This window comes from Branchiostoma lanceolatum, chromosome 12, assembly GCF_035083965.1.
Source record: "Branchiostoma lanceolatum isolate klBraLanc5 chromosome 12, klBraLanc5.hap2, whole genome shotgun sequence".
NCBI lineage: Eukaryota > Metazoa > Chordata > Leptocardii > Amphioxiformes > Branchiostomatidae > Branchiostoma > Branchiostoma lanceolatum.
The window spans coordinates 6,866,975-6,884,413 of record NC_089733.1 but is presented as its reverse complement, the minus strand read 5'-3'; the positions used below and the strand labels follow the sequence as shown (position 1 = coordinate 6,884,413).

Below are 17,439 nucleotides of genomic sequence, written 5' to 3'. Positions count from 1 at the left end.
CTTACAATAACACTAATGATCAAAAGGAAAAGACACGAACGGTACTATATATCATCTCCTACTCTGTTATGTGTCTATACCATTTGTATTTTAACGATATATATTCATAGATTCATTAAGCCTTTAACTTGATCTGTATCTTTGGTATATTGACAACAACCTCTTCCTTCATTACCTCAATGCAAGGTGGCATATTTCAGTTTTTCATGAATGAACAACGTTCAAGGAAAACCCCTTCTCCGCAATGGCACACCCCACTGGCACTGACGTCAGTCTTGGTGCTAAGTCGCCCGGCATCCTCCGCATATGATTAGTTCCCCCCGGGTGTCAGAGTATCGGTAACGTCAGGTCGCGAGCTCTAGCGCATTAATCAGTCGCCGCAACTGTTGCACTAGCTAGGCGCGTTCTCTTTTGGCAGTTCCCGGTTAGCCTTACCTCCCACCGGGGTAAACAAATTGCAAGCGACCGCGTCTGCAAAATCGTTAGTAACTGCGTAAGTTTAGGCAAACGTTTGATTTTTGCTAGTTAAGGATATTCAGAGATACGATTTCTCCGTATCGCCAAATTATCGCGAGCGGCCTCTGTGCGTAACTCTCCCGGCGACGCGAGAAAGTGTTCCGTTAATCAAGCATTGCTCATTACCGGTTAGACGGCGAGCTGGAAAAGAACCTGTTAGTCTTTGCGACGACGAGTAGACGCAGTCGCGAAAATCGGTTTCGGGACTAGCTAGCTTCATCATGAATCGTTCAAGCTCGGTGTACGATTACGATTTTTCCGCGTTTGATTTGGAAATGATAGCCAACCTTAGCGCTGCCGACGGCGCTCTTTTTGCCGAGCCCCGTCCACTAGAGCCTCTAGAGGCAGTTGGTGAGCCGCTGGGCGTAAAGATCTTCCTGGCCCTGGTGTACATCCTAAGCATTTGTGTGTGCGGCGTAGGCAATCTCCTACTGCTTATCGTTATCGCCGCGTATAAGAAAATGCGAACGATCACGAACGCGCTGATTGCAAACCTGGCCTTTTCCGACTTCATCGTGGCTGTGGTGTGCATGCCGCTGATCATGGACTACTACATAGTCCGCCCCGATCGCTACTGGACATACAGCGACACGACCTGTACTGTCATCAACTACCTGCGGATGGCATCCCTGTACGTGTCCACCAACTCCCTTCTGGTCATCGCCATAGATCGGTGAGTGAGAATAACCATGTACATGCTATAGAAACAAATTGTAGAAAACATGTGTCTTGCATGTGGATTCGTGTTGTACATAGACTAATACAGTTTTGTTGTATATATGTATATATGTGGTTGCTATCACTCTTTGAAAAAAGACCAGTGACAAATGCTGTCAGGCAGCGGTAAAAATAACTTTCTCCTCTTGATTCAAACTGGATTGGGCCCAAATATTTAGATACTTGTAACATCAGCTATAAAGGTTCTCACGGCTCTGTCTTGTTGGTATATTTTAATGCCAAATCTCCCAACTGCTTATGAAAATATTTCCTCACTTTAGGTGCTTACAACTGTACGTTGCATTGGTGTATGATGTTTAAAACGATGCCATTTGCTATATTATACTGCTTCTATTCTGTACTGTAGCACCTTTGCCCAACTGGATTTTTTTATCGCTGATTGTCTGCGTTTTGAATATATCGCTTCATAATCGGAAAATATATCAGTCAAAATTGGATATTTGTGGTAGAATATTACATACTTCATGCATGAGTTCCTGGTACATGATCAATATGTAAAAGTCCGGACGTGCTCAAAAAGACTGGGAGAAAAAAAGGCTGCCAATGTTTATTTTCCGAGACATGAATGATGCTTATCAATAAAATCTAAAATGCACCTTTATTCAATGATTACTTTATTAGAATAACTGTTAACGCTAATAAGGAAGTACAGGTTGCCGTAAATCAGGAACTATAGAAATCATAAAGCTGACCTAAGTCTTGTCTTGGATTCGGTAGTTCGTTCTTTTGTAGTGCAGGCAAATATGTAAGAACAGCCCTTTTCTATGGATGATTTATATGGTTATCTGCAAATGTAGACTGGTTTATTTTCCACACAAGGTGGATAAAAACTGTTCGTAGCCCGAAGGGCTAAGTTGTACAGCTTAGTACTATTTAGATCAACATCGTCATACATTGTTATAAAGAGTCACACTAAGTCATACAGACTTCTTAAATGCATGAATAAAAACATACGAATTAATATAACCAACATTTTTTCATTGAACAACAGACGAAAATAGACAATTTTTACAGAAAAGCTCAAAACAAAACAAGTCGAAAACAAATTAGGGCACAGTTCGGTCTAATAGGTTACAAAGCATTTGAAATGTTCAGCATGGACGATGGGACAGGGCTAGTTAAGTACCACTTAGTCCCAGTTGGCAGTTTATAGTGTCGGGTGTGCCTATTAAAGGTGCATGTTGTATGGCTGGTTGACAGCTGGGGAAAGCCAGGGTGCTTATCTTCCTGACATGGTAATCGCACGAGCAAAGTCCTGGCACAGGGTCAGTCTACGTTCTGATAGGCGTTGTAGATTGAGAGAGACCAGGGCGTCAGAGTACGAGTGGAATTGGCTCCCCATCATGATTCTGAAGGCCCTTTTCTGGATTCTTTCTATTCTGTCAGATTGATGGATCTGAAGAGTGTAAGTTTGTTTGTAAACTAAGCTATAATATCATTTGTATTTGTATCAAAATTGGTTGGACCGAAAACAAGTTCTCTCTCTTCGAGGGTAGAGATTTAATCGCCGAACGCTTGCAATTGGTGCGGTTAAATCACAGCGGTGCGTCAATAATACAATTTAGTCCGCCCATCTACACATGTATGCCTAGGGGATTGCCCCTCCTCGACAAGTGTTTTTTGATAAGCGCAAGGCGTTAATCTCTCCTCCAATAATGTATTACAGAAACGTCGATGACGGTTTGACATCAAGGTAATAACTTAAAGATAAACAAGTTAACAGATCCACAGCAATCCAGTTACTTGAGAAACTATTATTTTGTGACTTTTAGTCTATCCCGAAGTCTTTGGTTGGGATTGAACCTTTCATCAAGATCAAGCCTTCACTTTTAGTTTCCGTTGAAGTCCTTCCCACTAATGATTTCGCAACTTATCGGGTCCCGGTTCTTTGGCTGGGGGGCCGTATCTGTTTGAGGCCCCGTATCTGCTTGGGGCAGGCTCACAGCGGTTACGGGATTTCAAGCAGATACGGGGCCTCAAGGAGATACGGGGCTTCAAGCAGATACGGCCCCCGGCCAAAGAACCTGGAACGGATAAGTTGAAAAATCGCTGCTGGGAAGGACTGCAACGGAGACTTCTCCACTTTACCCTCTGCTCGTAAAAGAACCCAACACACCTAAAGAGACGAGTAGGGATGACCCGGTGTCCTTGGCTAAATACGTAAGCCGTACTGAGGCTGCATTGCACTACTAGCTAGCTACAGAACGTTATGCTTCAACCTCAGTCTACTTAATTGTTTACATACCACTACAGCGAGTTTTGGAATGTTAATTATGAGGATTTCAGCAGACAGTCTCTATCATTATAGTTTGCCTAATAATCTGACATCATGAAGCTGCGAGATGATTACAATTATGATACATTATTCATTTGGCATTACTACTCCCGAAGCTGAATTCAATTTACCAACAAGAAATTCGCAACGGTCTTTCAATCAAACTTGCAGTGACAGTACACTTGTCTTTTGTCCTTGGGTACGATAAATTGATGTTGATTGCATGAAGAGGTGTAGGCACCATCGGTGCATTACATTCAAAATTGCTTCAGCGAGGTGACTGATGTAATGAGGTTAGAGGCGTCGGTGCATGGTCTATCAATTATGAAAAAAACGACGCTCTAGTTATGACTGATATATCACACTGCATTATAGGTGATGAATTTCCAATACATCTTTGAACAATTATGTGGTCCTTAGAAGACTTCTAGACTCTGACGTCTTTGCCATTCTCTTAAAGTCTTGGGGGAAATACTATACATCAAGCACATGCCATCTTTACTTTGATAAATCCCTCAAAGACATGTGTAGGCGTGCCAAACCATGATGTATTAGTAGTGGGCCCGGTCTGTTTCATTCGGCACGCCTCAACTCTTGTAAACAGTCTAAGGTGAAACGGATCTGTACACATGGGCCACTGTTTGCAATCTTGGTCATATTTGGAAAAGAAGATTACAAGAAAAGTGTCAATTTAAGTTCAGCACCGTTTAGTAAAGCCATAGTCAAATTCCAGGGCTGAGCCGTACAACTGATAACGTTATTGTCCAAAATGACTATACCAAAAATGCACGTACAAAAATATAAATGAAGAAATACATGGCTTAAGACAAATATTTCTTAACTATCCAACAGGGCCCCGCACTCCCTACGTGAGTGAAAATGGTTAGGTACTGTTTTAGCCCTTCGGATACTGTCTTGACATCGATAGGTCTTTTTGGAAATTAATGAATCGAGGCCACATCGAATTGGGTCAATTGGATAATGCTTTTGCCCTTTTGATACTATCATGCCACCGATAGATCTGCTTGGAAATTAGCTACATACAAACATCCACTAACATGATTCCACCCAGGGTAACATAATTCCACCACCTTGAAAAGATACGTCTAAACGATTCTCCGACCCGGCGTCCTCCAGTATAATTCACTCCTGTATATCTAAACTGTATATTACGTACATGGGGATGCTGCACTAGACATCTCTAAAAACCCCTGCTTTTCAAAGTGGCAGATTTACGTGAACCGGAGGATTTATGTTAATGAAGGTTACAGTTTTTATACAATATTTTCAGGACCATCGTAATTTTCTATGCTATGAATAGGCTTTACCCCGATAGGGTCGCTGCCAAAAGAATCAGACCCATTAACCTATTTTTGTATAAAAATCCATGGACTTCGCTTTCCCAATAGGTCACAACTGCAGGTAGATTATTTTGTCCAAGGAAGCTTAACATTTTCCACACCCCGCGCACGTAAAAGAACCCACCACACCTTTCTAAAAAGAGTAGGGGCATGCCTTGGTGTGCGATGATCCAAAACCTACAGTCCTATGGGTTCGTCCTTAGTAATAGCCTACGGCTAGTTGGGCAACCCTGGCACGTACATGCTGAACCAATAGATAGATAGATAGAAGCTTAACATTAATCTTCGTGCCGGAAACTCTTTACGACTACTGTTACTGTACCATTAGCAAATTCCTGTTCCAATTAGGTCTTCAAAAATTGAAGAATAATATACGTACGATTTTACCGTACGAATTTAATACTTTCCACATATTAGCTACTATACGTTTAACGTTCATTCACGATTCAGTCGTCTTCTTTAAAGAAGGTTGAAATTGGTTAAACTAATCTCCAAGCAGATCTATCGGTCGATAGTCAATATCCTAGGGGCCACTTATGAAACTGTTTGGTCCTTTGTATACTCACTTGCCACCGACTGATCTGCTTTGAAATTACATCAAACGTCCTTGCAAAACGTGCGATAGATACACAGAAAGCTCACGAGCACAAAAGTCAGTTGGCACATGTCCACACACATGGGGATCGAAGTAGCTTAAGCTGTAATTGTGCTTCATAGCTATCAGCAGCTTTAAAGGAATAATTCGCTGGTACATTGACTTTTGAATTGGAACACCTGTAGCGCACGCTTGAAAAGGTTAAATGCTAATTCACGGCTTAGCCTCTGCATTTGCCGGGAAGGTTTCAGAACATTCTAGATGTGCTCACTAAAACGGAAACCACCAAATAGTATAGAGGTCTCTTCCCTCAAGCGTCTAATAGCTGACATAAATCTTCATGTACATGTATTAAGGCCACAGCATGTACATTTTATGGATGACATCCTCTGCAGACTCCAAATTTAGTGCGCTCGGGGAAAAAGACAAGACCTCTACATCTTTGAAACTTAAATACCATAAAGCATGTAAGAAGAATTAAAGCGATAAAACACGGTATCACAACAAGTCTTTTATCTCTGTATTCAATAAAACATTAACTAACGCTGACGTCAACGTCAAGATAGTTGAATTATGAATTTATATCCGGGTGTGTATAGCAAGACGGCAGAGACAGGGTTTCCGTACACTTGGCACGGGAGTCTCCTGAGTCATGAGGCAGACTGACGGTGACTTCATGTTGCAATTGCTGGGTCTGCTCACTTTCCCTCAGCGCAAGTTCTCTATCGCTATTGCTGTCCTGACTGCCTGACTGAATTGCCGTGCCTTAGAAATCACCCGCGTTTTCATTCTGTCTTCAACATACAGACAGCTAGACAGTGGTCTACTCAAACCGCACGACATAAGTTACTTCATCTGACCCTGTTATCGGATTTGTTAGTAGTACGTTCGCTTCGCGACTATGTTACAAGTTTGCCATGAGGTCTTCCTGTAAGTTGGTGACGAGGAGCAATCTTATTACAGCATACACAATAATTATGCAACGCATTTGCACGAGCTTTCGCAATTCTTACATGTGCAAATGCCTTTTTTATGGCATCTAGAACGTTTTTGCGATAAAACTGACAGTAGTTTGCGACATATTGTACTATTTTCGGTATGTTGACCGTTGCCGAAGGTTTTTTTTTATTTCAAAATCCAGCGGAAATCAATGCGCGCGCTGATGTCATCCATAGAATTTACTTTCTGTGGCCTAATTGATGCATAAGCAAAAGAAGATAGCAGGTATTCTATGATTAGTATTACCAACAAATTGTTGATTAACGCTCATTTGTCATCAGAATTTTTGCAGTCTAAATTGGGGCAACACAGAAATGGTGTTCGTCCGTCCTTGTGGGACGGGCCACTTTGTTACATATAAGTACGCTGTGTCCTTAGGGAGTAGTCCATCATCAATGGACAGTGTGACTTTTTTGTGGGGGTGGGGGGGGCAAAATGGGAGCTTTTTCTCAAAGGAAAATTCTGCAAACTTTAAAGAAAGTCTACCGGATTAACTAGCCTACCTGTGGCGTGGTCAACCTTCATAGCTGTGGTTTACAGGTCGATGTATTCACAACATCATCATATCGGGCCGCCCGGACTAAGGCTGCTCTCTCCCTCCAGGTGTCACGGCCCGCCATTAGTTGGTCTAGTTTTCAGACCTCACCCCTACATCCCAGCAAGTTGGTCTATGTAGGTCCGTCGGGGTCGCCCGACACAGGAGTGCCCATGAGTTGGTGTCCAGAGCAGGAGTTCGCTTACAAGTTCTGCTTTGTTTCTGTAGCTATGTCCTGCAAACCTAGCCCTTCTCTCTAGTATGGTTGATGATACGGATGGTAAAGTTCCATACAGTTCCGCTTTAGTGGGCCTGGGGGGTGGTGTTTCAATGATTTATTGAGCACAGCTCGAAGCATACGGGTGTAAGTTCCGTCAAGCTTGTTCTGAAGTTTTCGTTTTCAGAGTCCATATGCTGATGAACCATACAATAGCACATATTCTACCACAGCCTTGAAGAAGTTCATTTTCATGATGTGTGGTAATGTGGATTTCCATATTGGCCTTAAGTGCCTCCCAGGCTTTAGATATGACTATGCAAACATCCTTCTCTGTGGAAGATATGTCACTTCCCAGATATGTCAAATGCTCAACTTCCTTGAGCTGGGTTCCATTCAGGGACTTTATCTTGCCATATTGATTAAAGCAGATGTATTGAGTAATATATAAGCCGGCCTTTTATTTTGAAGGAAGTGCGGTCATATGCCATTGCAAAATATGTTTTGATAAGGTACTTCAACACCCAATTAGTAATACCCACAGGCTGATATGGACTGTTGCAGAATCGTGATTATTGGGTAGGCCGAAGATCTAAGGACTCACTACCGATGTATACATTGAATCTGGCATCATTCTGGCATACGGATGACCGGCATGTTAGTCTTATGCCGTGCAGCGAGAACATATGTTACAATTATCATTGCATTCATAGAGGTTTTGTTAGCCTGGTCCCCGTCTCTACGGGTCGGCTTGGGTGTGTTTTACCGGACCCAGTCTGCTAAATTGACCCGTTTCTGTCAGTCTGTCTTCTTAACTGCCATATAGAGTTTCGCAGCCACCGTAGTTTAGCAGCCACCGTAGTTTTGCTGCCACCGTAGACTACCTACCCCTCGGGCGGGCTAATCTGTCTGGGCGGGCGGGCATCACTCCCAGCTCCGCAGAGAAACAGAGGAGCTCCCGACGGTATGGTTTCCAGGCTAAGGTTTTGTTTGAGCCTCCTTGACTTCACCATACGTGGAATTGTCATACAGTTTTGGCACGGCAATTCTGTGCACAATCCATTTTCTCTTATTTTGAAATCAATTCCCTTTCTTTATCATAGCGACATGTTTTATTGAATTCAGAATTAACTGAGCTTAAGTCAACCATCTGTTTCATGGAATAAACATTTGTAAGCTGCCAAACAAAAACATAACACAACTTGTTTTCCAAGACAGGAGCTTTTCAACGTTAAAGGCAACCTAAGAAATATAAAAGCGTTGAAAGTTGTATTTTCAAAATTAATTTTTTAGTGATTGCTATCCAAAGTAAGCTTAAATAACGCTATCTCATTGCATATCGACCATCATGGAGTAAAGATGTGATGTCGTTGTGTGGTGTGAACTCATGGATATCTGAGCACTTCGAGGCCAGCCATTAGTTCAAATCTTCGGAACATGCGCGATTCTGACCGATAAGTCCCGAACACTTCCGGACTATTAAACACATGGTCATGGCTCAATGTGTTCGGACATTGTGGCTTCACACGGCCAGAAATTACCGAAAATTATCGACTAAAAACGGTTACTGCTGGATTCTGTGCTGAGTATTGGGTCATGTCAATTTCATATAGATTTCCTTATCCAGAATACTTCCAGTTTTACCCCCTGAAATTGCTTAGGGCACCTAAAATGCCATTACTCTGGGTGGTACTGTGGCCTTGTACACGTAGTTAAAGGTGTTTTGACTCAAAACCTAGATGTGTGCCCTTGGGAAAGGTGTTTACACCAGTTTCCCCACTCAACACAGGCGTCAATGAGTACCCAGATTCTGCCCGGATAGGACGTCAAGCTAAAGTAGACGCCCTGTGTTTGAGTAAAGCCACACCTCGAACACTTTAAAGAACTCGCAGTTATCAAGAATAGAGGGTGAACATCCGGTGTCAGTTGATCAAATAAAAGTCCGGATATGCAGCAAGTTCTTTTTAGTACAAAACTGGTGTTACGCAAAGAGGCGATTTAACGGGTATGAAATACAAAGAAAGAACGTTCAACTAATCTTCAGGGTACCTCACAGATTCTGACTTGGTCCACTTTGGCCTATAATGTTACACAATTGCACCATCCACGTACATATGGCAGGATATCAAATTAGTCTACATGCGTATGTAAACATACACCAACTTCAAAACGAATGCCGCGTTGCCTTTGATTTATTCGATGCCATATGGATTGATACTGGAAAAGGGAACAGTCAATAGGGGACTATAATAGCAATCTAGGGACACCGCGCTGCAAGTGACTTATGGGCATTATATAATGCCATACCCAGTGAATGCCATACTCTGTACCTTGTACAATTGTTGAGCAATAAAGTTATTATAAAGGCGTAATTCTATATGGTACTGGTGGTCTATTTGGCTGGCAGGAAAGTCCTACCATCATGTGGCTAAGCCCTCAATCGAACACTGCACGAAATGGCCTCGTTTCCCGGCGTATACGTACCGGGATTTTTCTGTATTTTTGTCGGATACTGACGGATACTGACGGATACATGCGGATTCGTGTAAGGTATCCGACTATTTCCGCACCGGTATATGGAATATTTCCTGAAGAATCCGAAAGTAAGGGATTTTCGACGAATACGGAGCCGTACACTGTACGGAAATGCCACCGATCCTGACGGATACGAACAGGAATTTTTCTGTATTTTTGGCGGATACTGACGGATACATGCGGATTCGTGTAACGTATCCGACTATTTCCGCACCGGTATATGGAATATTTCCTGAAGAATCCGAAAGTAAGGGATTTTCGACGAATACGGAGCCGTACACTGTACGGAAATGCCACAGATCCTGACGGATGCGTACAGGGATTTTTCTGTATTTTGAAGAAAATGGTGAATACTGACGGGTACAGGTGGACCCAACAACGAATCCGTAACGGATCCGACTATGTGCTTGCATTCCTAATTTAACTATACCCAAAACATCATTTTGAATGACAGGAAGTTTGGGAAAGCCTGTATGTAACATATGTATCATTTCATATCTCAACATAATGTATTTCTAAGTTCAAAAACTATCAAATACAATACAATACGGAAGTACTATATGGCTAAATGATCCATTTCATTTGAGACAGGCTGAGGGACATCCACATACTCAAAGCACCACTGCATATGCAGGTTAATGTCGGTAAATTGGGGTTGTGCAAGCACAATGTTCTGAAAAATTATGAAATGTATTACAAGTAACACCATCACAACATTGTGGTAATATTTACTACTGTATAGTGCCCTTGGACCAAAATTATCTACATGTTCTAAATATTCCACTAAAGTAATAAAAGCCTTATTTGTGGCCAGCTCTTAATCTAAAAGCCATCAGATACAATTATTTCAAATACAGAGGTTGAAAATAGAAAGTAACATTATACTGTCTGAAGAACTCCCATGATGACACGCCACATTTTAAACGTAAGTAGCATATGCCGTGGAACTGCATGTGTATAATCGTCCTCTCCCCATTCTCTGACTACATCTGAGTTCACTTCTTCCATGCATTCTTGGTAAGGGACAGGCAAGGCTGATTTCTTCTGTATCTGCATGTTGGACTCAGCTTGGAGTCCATCTTGTGATGAACCAGTTCCTATATGATAAAACCAAATGATGAATAAATATCAATTCACGTATTTAAGGAACATGTCACATGGTTTTGACATGGGCTTCGTTTCATCACAGCAGCTACAAAAAACACGGGACAATGGATATCCATCATGCCTCTCTCAGCTAACATTGAAGTGTACCGATGATGGACTTGCCAAAGGAGCCTGAGGTACTCAGCAGCTGAGCATCTGACAGTTGATTGCTTTGTTCCCAGCCAAGGTCCTCACAATATGTGCTGCATTTGTGAAGGAAGTATCTGCCGATGCTGTACTGGATATATATATATAAATGGAAACAATGACAAATATTAAACATATCACATACTCGCATGTGTAAAAAAATGAATCTGGGCATCGTTGAATTGACTACGTAAAACTTACATCTATAACTTGAATATGATATTGATCAAACATGCACAGCTATAACTGAATGAAATAATCACTGAGGCACACTACTGCCTCCTTATAAGTTCTAGTTCACTATCCACAACCTGTGGGATCTTTGTGGGACAAATACTTATGACATTTTCTTCCCTTCCATATCTTTAATTATCTTTCCCTCCACTGCTTGCTATTTTGTATCTGAAACGTTAACCAGACACACATGTCTGCTGACCATTGGCAAGAATGAACAAATTGAAATTTTAAATTTCCTAGATCCTTACGCCGTAAAAGGGCAGGTCGGCTGGAGAATTCTTATGGTCATGCGAATGCGATGATATGTCAAGCCACAATAGGAGGATAACTGACGTCAAAACTAGTTAGAAACGGGAATTTTTCAATTTGTACTTACCAAAGGGCAGTCCCTCAAAATGATGAATCAACTCCCTACCAGCGTTTACAAGGGGGGAGGGGGGCGACGAATATTGCATGCACGAAGAAGACAACGTCGCAATTCCGTGCGTTTGAGTTTACACCGAATTCCCTTCGACTCTCAAGTCACTCAAAAATCACTGGTCGACCATGGTAGACTCTGGCGATGCCATGTTAAGCACAGAAGGTGATGAAACGCCGTTCTTGTCTGTGCTGTTAACCGAAAGAAAACCGTTAACGTTTGTCGCGCCCAGAAGTGTCTTGTGGGTAATTTGGATATCCGACACGAATCCGTGTTCCGTACACGTCAGGATCCGAGACAGCTCATGACTTCTAACATATTGGCAAATCTGAACTTCTAACATATTGGCAAATACATGAAAAAATGAAAGATCCGAGTAGATATTGTATCTGTACCCGAAACGTATCCAGACGTATACGGCATCAGAATTGCTGGATCTGAGGTGTTCCTGGTATTTGTCCGAATTTGCTCGGAAACGTTCCGTATCTGTACCCGAAACATATGAAGGATCCAGACGTATACGGCGCGGGAATTGTCGGATCTGAGGTGCATCGGATCCAATCGGAAACGTTCCGTATCTGCTATGATGCGCAATTCCGGATCTGTTGGATTCGTCAGGATCTGAGATCATGCCGCGTGCCGTGGAGTGTGTATTTGTTGGTCAGGATCCGAAGCAACTACCGACAAACAATCCGAAAATCTCTGCCATATTGACAAATATCTAGAAACGAAGGATCCGCGCAAATATCCTCAGGTATCCGACGCGCATCACGGATCCAGACGTATACGGCGTCGGAATTGCCGGATCTGAGGTGTACCTGGTAATTGTCTGAATTTGCTCGGAAACGTTCCGTATCTGTACCCGAAACGTATGAAGGATCCAGACGTATACGGCGCCGGAATTGTCTGATCTGAGGTGTATAGGATCCAATCGGAAACGTTCCGTATGTGCTATGATGCGCAATTCCGGATCTGCTGGATTCGTCAGGAAATGAGATCATGCCGTGCCGTGTGTATTTATTCGTCAGGATCCGAAGCAACTACCGACATACAAACAATCCGAACATTCCAAATATCAAAAAACGAGGGATCCGCGCAAATATCTTCGGGTATCCGAGGCGCATCACGAATCCAGAAGAATACGGCGTCGGAATTGATCGGATCTGCGGGCACTTCAGTATCCGAGCAGTGAACTGGGATTTTTCCGGATTCGCTCGGAAACGCCATGAGGCCCGATTCCGGATACGTCGGATCCGTCAGGATACGTGGCCATTTCGTGCAGTGGAAGTTTTAGAATTACAGTAGCCACTTTGATCGATTGCCCTTCATTTCTACGTGGGGTCAAACCCTTTGCAATTCTATCTTTCAGGCTTACAAGCCATGTGTACTGTAATCCCCTGGTCGTCGATACTTATCCGTAGCTACAGTTTGTCGTAATCATTGTCAAGATATGGAAAACCAAAAGCGACGCTGCATGTGTATTCATTTGGCTCCCTCGGAGTCACTCAGATTACTTCTTTCATTTAGGGGCAGGGTTTTCACAATTAAGTTACCGGTTTGCAATTATTTTATTCAACCATGCTAATGCATCATACCACATTCACCCCGCTCTTTAAGACTGAGTTGTATTAATATGTATAACATGGTATACCTTACTGCATGATTACAGAAGTTACCCCAATTACTACAACTGTTCGCCTAGTTTAATTCAACTTTAATAGCCTCCCTACAGAAAGTACGTGTTACATTTTAAATGAAGTCTATTTTATATAAAAAGAATAAACAACCATTAATGGCAATGTTACTAACTTATTATGCTTTGAATTAAAAAAAAATAAATATAGGTTATTGCATTGGCATCGTAGGCATCTTTTGGCGCAAAAGTTGTAAATTGACAGTGCTTTATATGATAACTAAACTTATATTTCCAGCCATGCTGCCTGAGAGACTGTGTAGTGTCTTGTTACATTTGCAAATAAATAAATATATTTCCTTACAAAGATGTTACCACGTTAAGATAATTTGACCATGCTAAGATGTGAAAATCACATCTGATGGGCTTCACTAAAATATTTAGCGATATTATATAACTACACATTTCAGTGACGCTAATCTAGTATATGTATACGTATATGTGTATGTGTAGGGATAAAATACGTATACGAATATGTTCAAGCGTCAGCTGTGATTCTAAAATAAACTGCTTCATACACCTAATTTCGAGGACAAATCCATATTTCTTATGAGTTTAGAACTTTAGACAAACATTTGATTATTTTTTTTTTCAAATGATTTTAATTTCAACATGGTACATAATTTCGCCAGGATACATAATTCAGCCAGGGATCATTATTCCATCAGGGTACATAATTCTACCAGAATACATAATTTCACCAGGACACATAATTCCACCAGGGTAAATAATTCCGTCCGGGTACATAGTTCGATCAGGGTACATATTTCCACCTGGCATGGGTACATAGCATCGGGTACATAATTCCATCGGGGCACATTTGATTATGCAACACCTCCGCTCTTATATTTTTAACATCACAAAGAAGCGATTATTAGATTATAACACTTGTAATAGCTTGACAGTGTATTCAATGTATCTGTACACTATTCTCTTTGTTGTGTACTCTACCCAGTGGATATATAATGTAAAGTAAAGGTCTTCATTCTTAAGTATTGCAGTACAAATGCCGTGGAAGACGAGATACACTTAATTTCAAACTGTTGATGCACGAAATGAGTTGACTATTCAGGGCCCTAAAATCTATCCGGATTTCTCTAAGCTTACAGACAAAGAAAAGACGATTCTTCTTTTAACTACCAAAACCCCACAAACTATAGAAAAGGTGGGACATAACATATTCCATTGCTTACAAAAAAGAAGTCAAACCCTTCACTAATTTTAGACAATAGTGTTTGTATAATCTAGCTTAGCCACTTTTATACCTATTTTGTACCCTCATGTTTGTTATTTGCAATTATCACATAGGTAGATGGCGTCGACCAATCAGAAGCCTCCATTGCCCACAATAAGTGGTCTGTTATCACGCCATAACACACCACTTATGACCTCATGTCAGAACACAACCGTTCCATTTTGTAGAGGGGGTATCTTTTTGATGAATCTTTTTCTTAACATTGTTTAAAAAATCTTTATAACCGTTGCATTTTGTAGAGGGGGTATCTATTTGATGAATCTTTTTCTTAACCTTGTACTGCCAGGCGTTATGACACCATATACACCTCGGGGCGGGTCATTAACCCTTAATTAGCCTTCGGGCAGGAATTCTAAATAAACGTATTATTGTTTATAAACATTGCAGGTATGTGGTTCTGGTGTGTACCAGTGTTACACGGATGTCACCACGTGCTGCCTTCATAGTCACGGTCCTGGTGTGGGTGGTGTCCATGCTACTGGCCATCCCTGTTGCCATCTACTCACAAGCTGTCCAGTACCCAACTGGCGGGTCAGCATTCTGCGGACAAGTCTGGCCGGTTCACGCTGAAGAAATGTAAGCCTCTTGTATTCTGCATCAGGATTATACAACTATTTACACAAAGAGAAATCGGACATATTTTCCATTAGATAGCATTCCTTTTTGAAAATGAACGGTCTAAGGCGTCTATATCATTATGATAGCTTATCGCAGTTTCTCTCTGTCCAGTACAATGTAGTTTCGTTGGCGTCTTTATGACATCACGTGTTGCACTTTGAACACGAGAATTTGTTAGGAGTGGATCAAAGGTCACAGATAATCTATGTCGCCCCCCGTCCTGGGTTGGTATAAGGCCCTAGTGTTCATGTCTTTTTAACTCCAAGTTTTTCTGCTCTCCCTTTTGGACGGCAGGATTAGCTTCAACCAACACATTTATTATATCATTCTACATTTGCTCATATTCTATTGAATGTTGCCAAATTTTACATTCCGTTTAACAGTTTTCTTTAGTTCCGTTGGAAAATTGCCAATTGTGTAATTTCTTTGTTTACAGGTACAAAGCCTACTACCTGACTTTGTTCATCCTTCAGTTTGCTCTTCCTGTCCTCATCATGGGCTTTTGCTACATTCGGATCAGCCTACGCATATGGTATATTTTTTTTCTTAATCCCCTATCTACTTATGACAATATTCATGATTAAGCATTCATTTTTTTCGGATTTTTATATATATATATATTTCCAAAAACGAACAGATTAGATTAATATAACCAACGTATCAATCCTGTTTACACTGATAACTATAATTTCACAAGTATAATTATCCTGATTCGAGATTACCTTGCTTATTTTGTTTCTTATAAAAATTGCATGTGTTGAATTAAATGTACTCTTTCTGGTACGTTTACGGTCATAAGCATTTTTTTACTTCGGTTTTTGACAGACAAGGACGACGTGGCACTGCATTAAAGTTTTTATAACACACGTACAGATAGCAACATAACCATTTTAATCTTATATACCTGGGCAAAGTGAGGAAACTGACTTTCCCAAGGTGACGTAGGGGGATTCGAACTCGGGACCTCTTGGTTGAGTCGAATGCCCTGCCGTTACGCCACACGACCCCACCCCACGCCCTAGGCATAGTTGTGCAAATGAGATCAAACCACAATTCGTATCATTCTACAACTAGCAACTAAGGAATGGTTCTAATTCAACTGCATATGTATCAGGTACCGGACGGTTCCTGGGCATCAGACTGACGAACAGCAGATGAGAATCCAGCAGTCCAAACGTCGCGTGGTGCGACTGCTTATGGTCATCGTGGTCCTCTTCACCCTGAGCTGGCTCCCCTACTACATCTACGCCATCATCCGAGACTTCTTCCCCGAGATCCTACACGACACCCACCACAATACAACCATCTACTTCATCGTGGAAGCGCTCGGGATGTCCAACAATATGAGCAACACCATCGTGTACATCATCATGAACAAGAGTGCCAGAAAGCACATCAAGATGTTGGCCAGCGACTGTAGGGCGTTGCGAAGAAACAGACAAAATAGACAAGTCGCAGCTCAGCCATTCGTCATGGTCAGAGCTCAAACATCTTCGGACACCAAATCGAGTTCGCGGCAAAGAAGGGAGGGTGGGGGGAATATAAATCCTGTTGTGGAACTCCGCACTGCTCGGACATCTGCTGTGAACAAAGCAGAGGCGTCATCTAGCGGTGAAAACGGTCTGATGAAACTGACTCCAAGAGAGTTTCGGCAGCATCTGCAGCATGCGTATACGCTCCCAGGAGGGATACAGAGCTCGGGCAGCACCTCCCAGAAAAATGACGACAAAATCACTACGATCGCGTAATGAAACACTGTCGAGATTATATTTGATAGTGCAATATAAGCATTTTAAGATAAAAAGATGGACTACTATTCGAAATATACCAAAATACAGACTTTAGGACCGCCATTGTACAAAAAAGCTTGCAAAATTATAATATAAAAAAGAAGAAATCATTAGGTCATTTCCAATATTTTGGACATCTGTGTCAAAGGACAGCTTTTTGTACATGTCTGAGTGTTCTATCTTCGTTCAATATCGTTTGTGTTTCAAATCTCCGTGTCCTTTGCTATCTATTTTGTATCGATACATTTAAGTCTTAAGTGAATCAATATCAAAATTAGGATTTGTTTCTGTAAATAATAGATTCCTTAAATGTTTATATGTATATTTTGATGAAGGTTAGACATCTAGGTAATAAGATACGCAA

At 41.6% G+C, this 17,439-nt stretch overlaps 1 protein-coding gene and 1 long non-coding RNA gene across 2 annotated transcripts; one reads left to right on the top strand and one right to left on the bottom strand.

The window, feature by feature from the left end:
* Positions 1-649: 649 nt before the first annotated feature.
* Positions 650-17,118, top strand: LOC136446482 (prokineticin receptor 2-like). The gene is made up of 4 exons (XM_066444863.1): positions 650-1,189; positions 15,055-15,243; positions 15,722-15,817; positions 16,400-17,118. The coding sequence occupies exons 1-4, from the start codon at positions 738-740 to the stop codon at positions 17,031-17,033; spliced, it is 1,371 nt and encodes a 456-aa protein (XP_066300960.1). The 5' UTR covers positions 650-737; the 3' UTR covers positions 17,034-17,118.
* On the bottom strand, positions 10,082-13,011 carry LOC136446204 (uncharacterized). The gene is made up of 2 exons (XR_010757527.1): positions 11,678-13,011; positions 10,082-11,155 (listed from the first exon to the last, which is right to left on the bottom strand). It is a non-coding gene; the product is annotated as an uncharacterized lncRNA (long non-coding RNA).
* Positions 17,119-17,439: the final 321 nt, after the last annotated feature.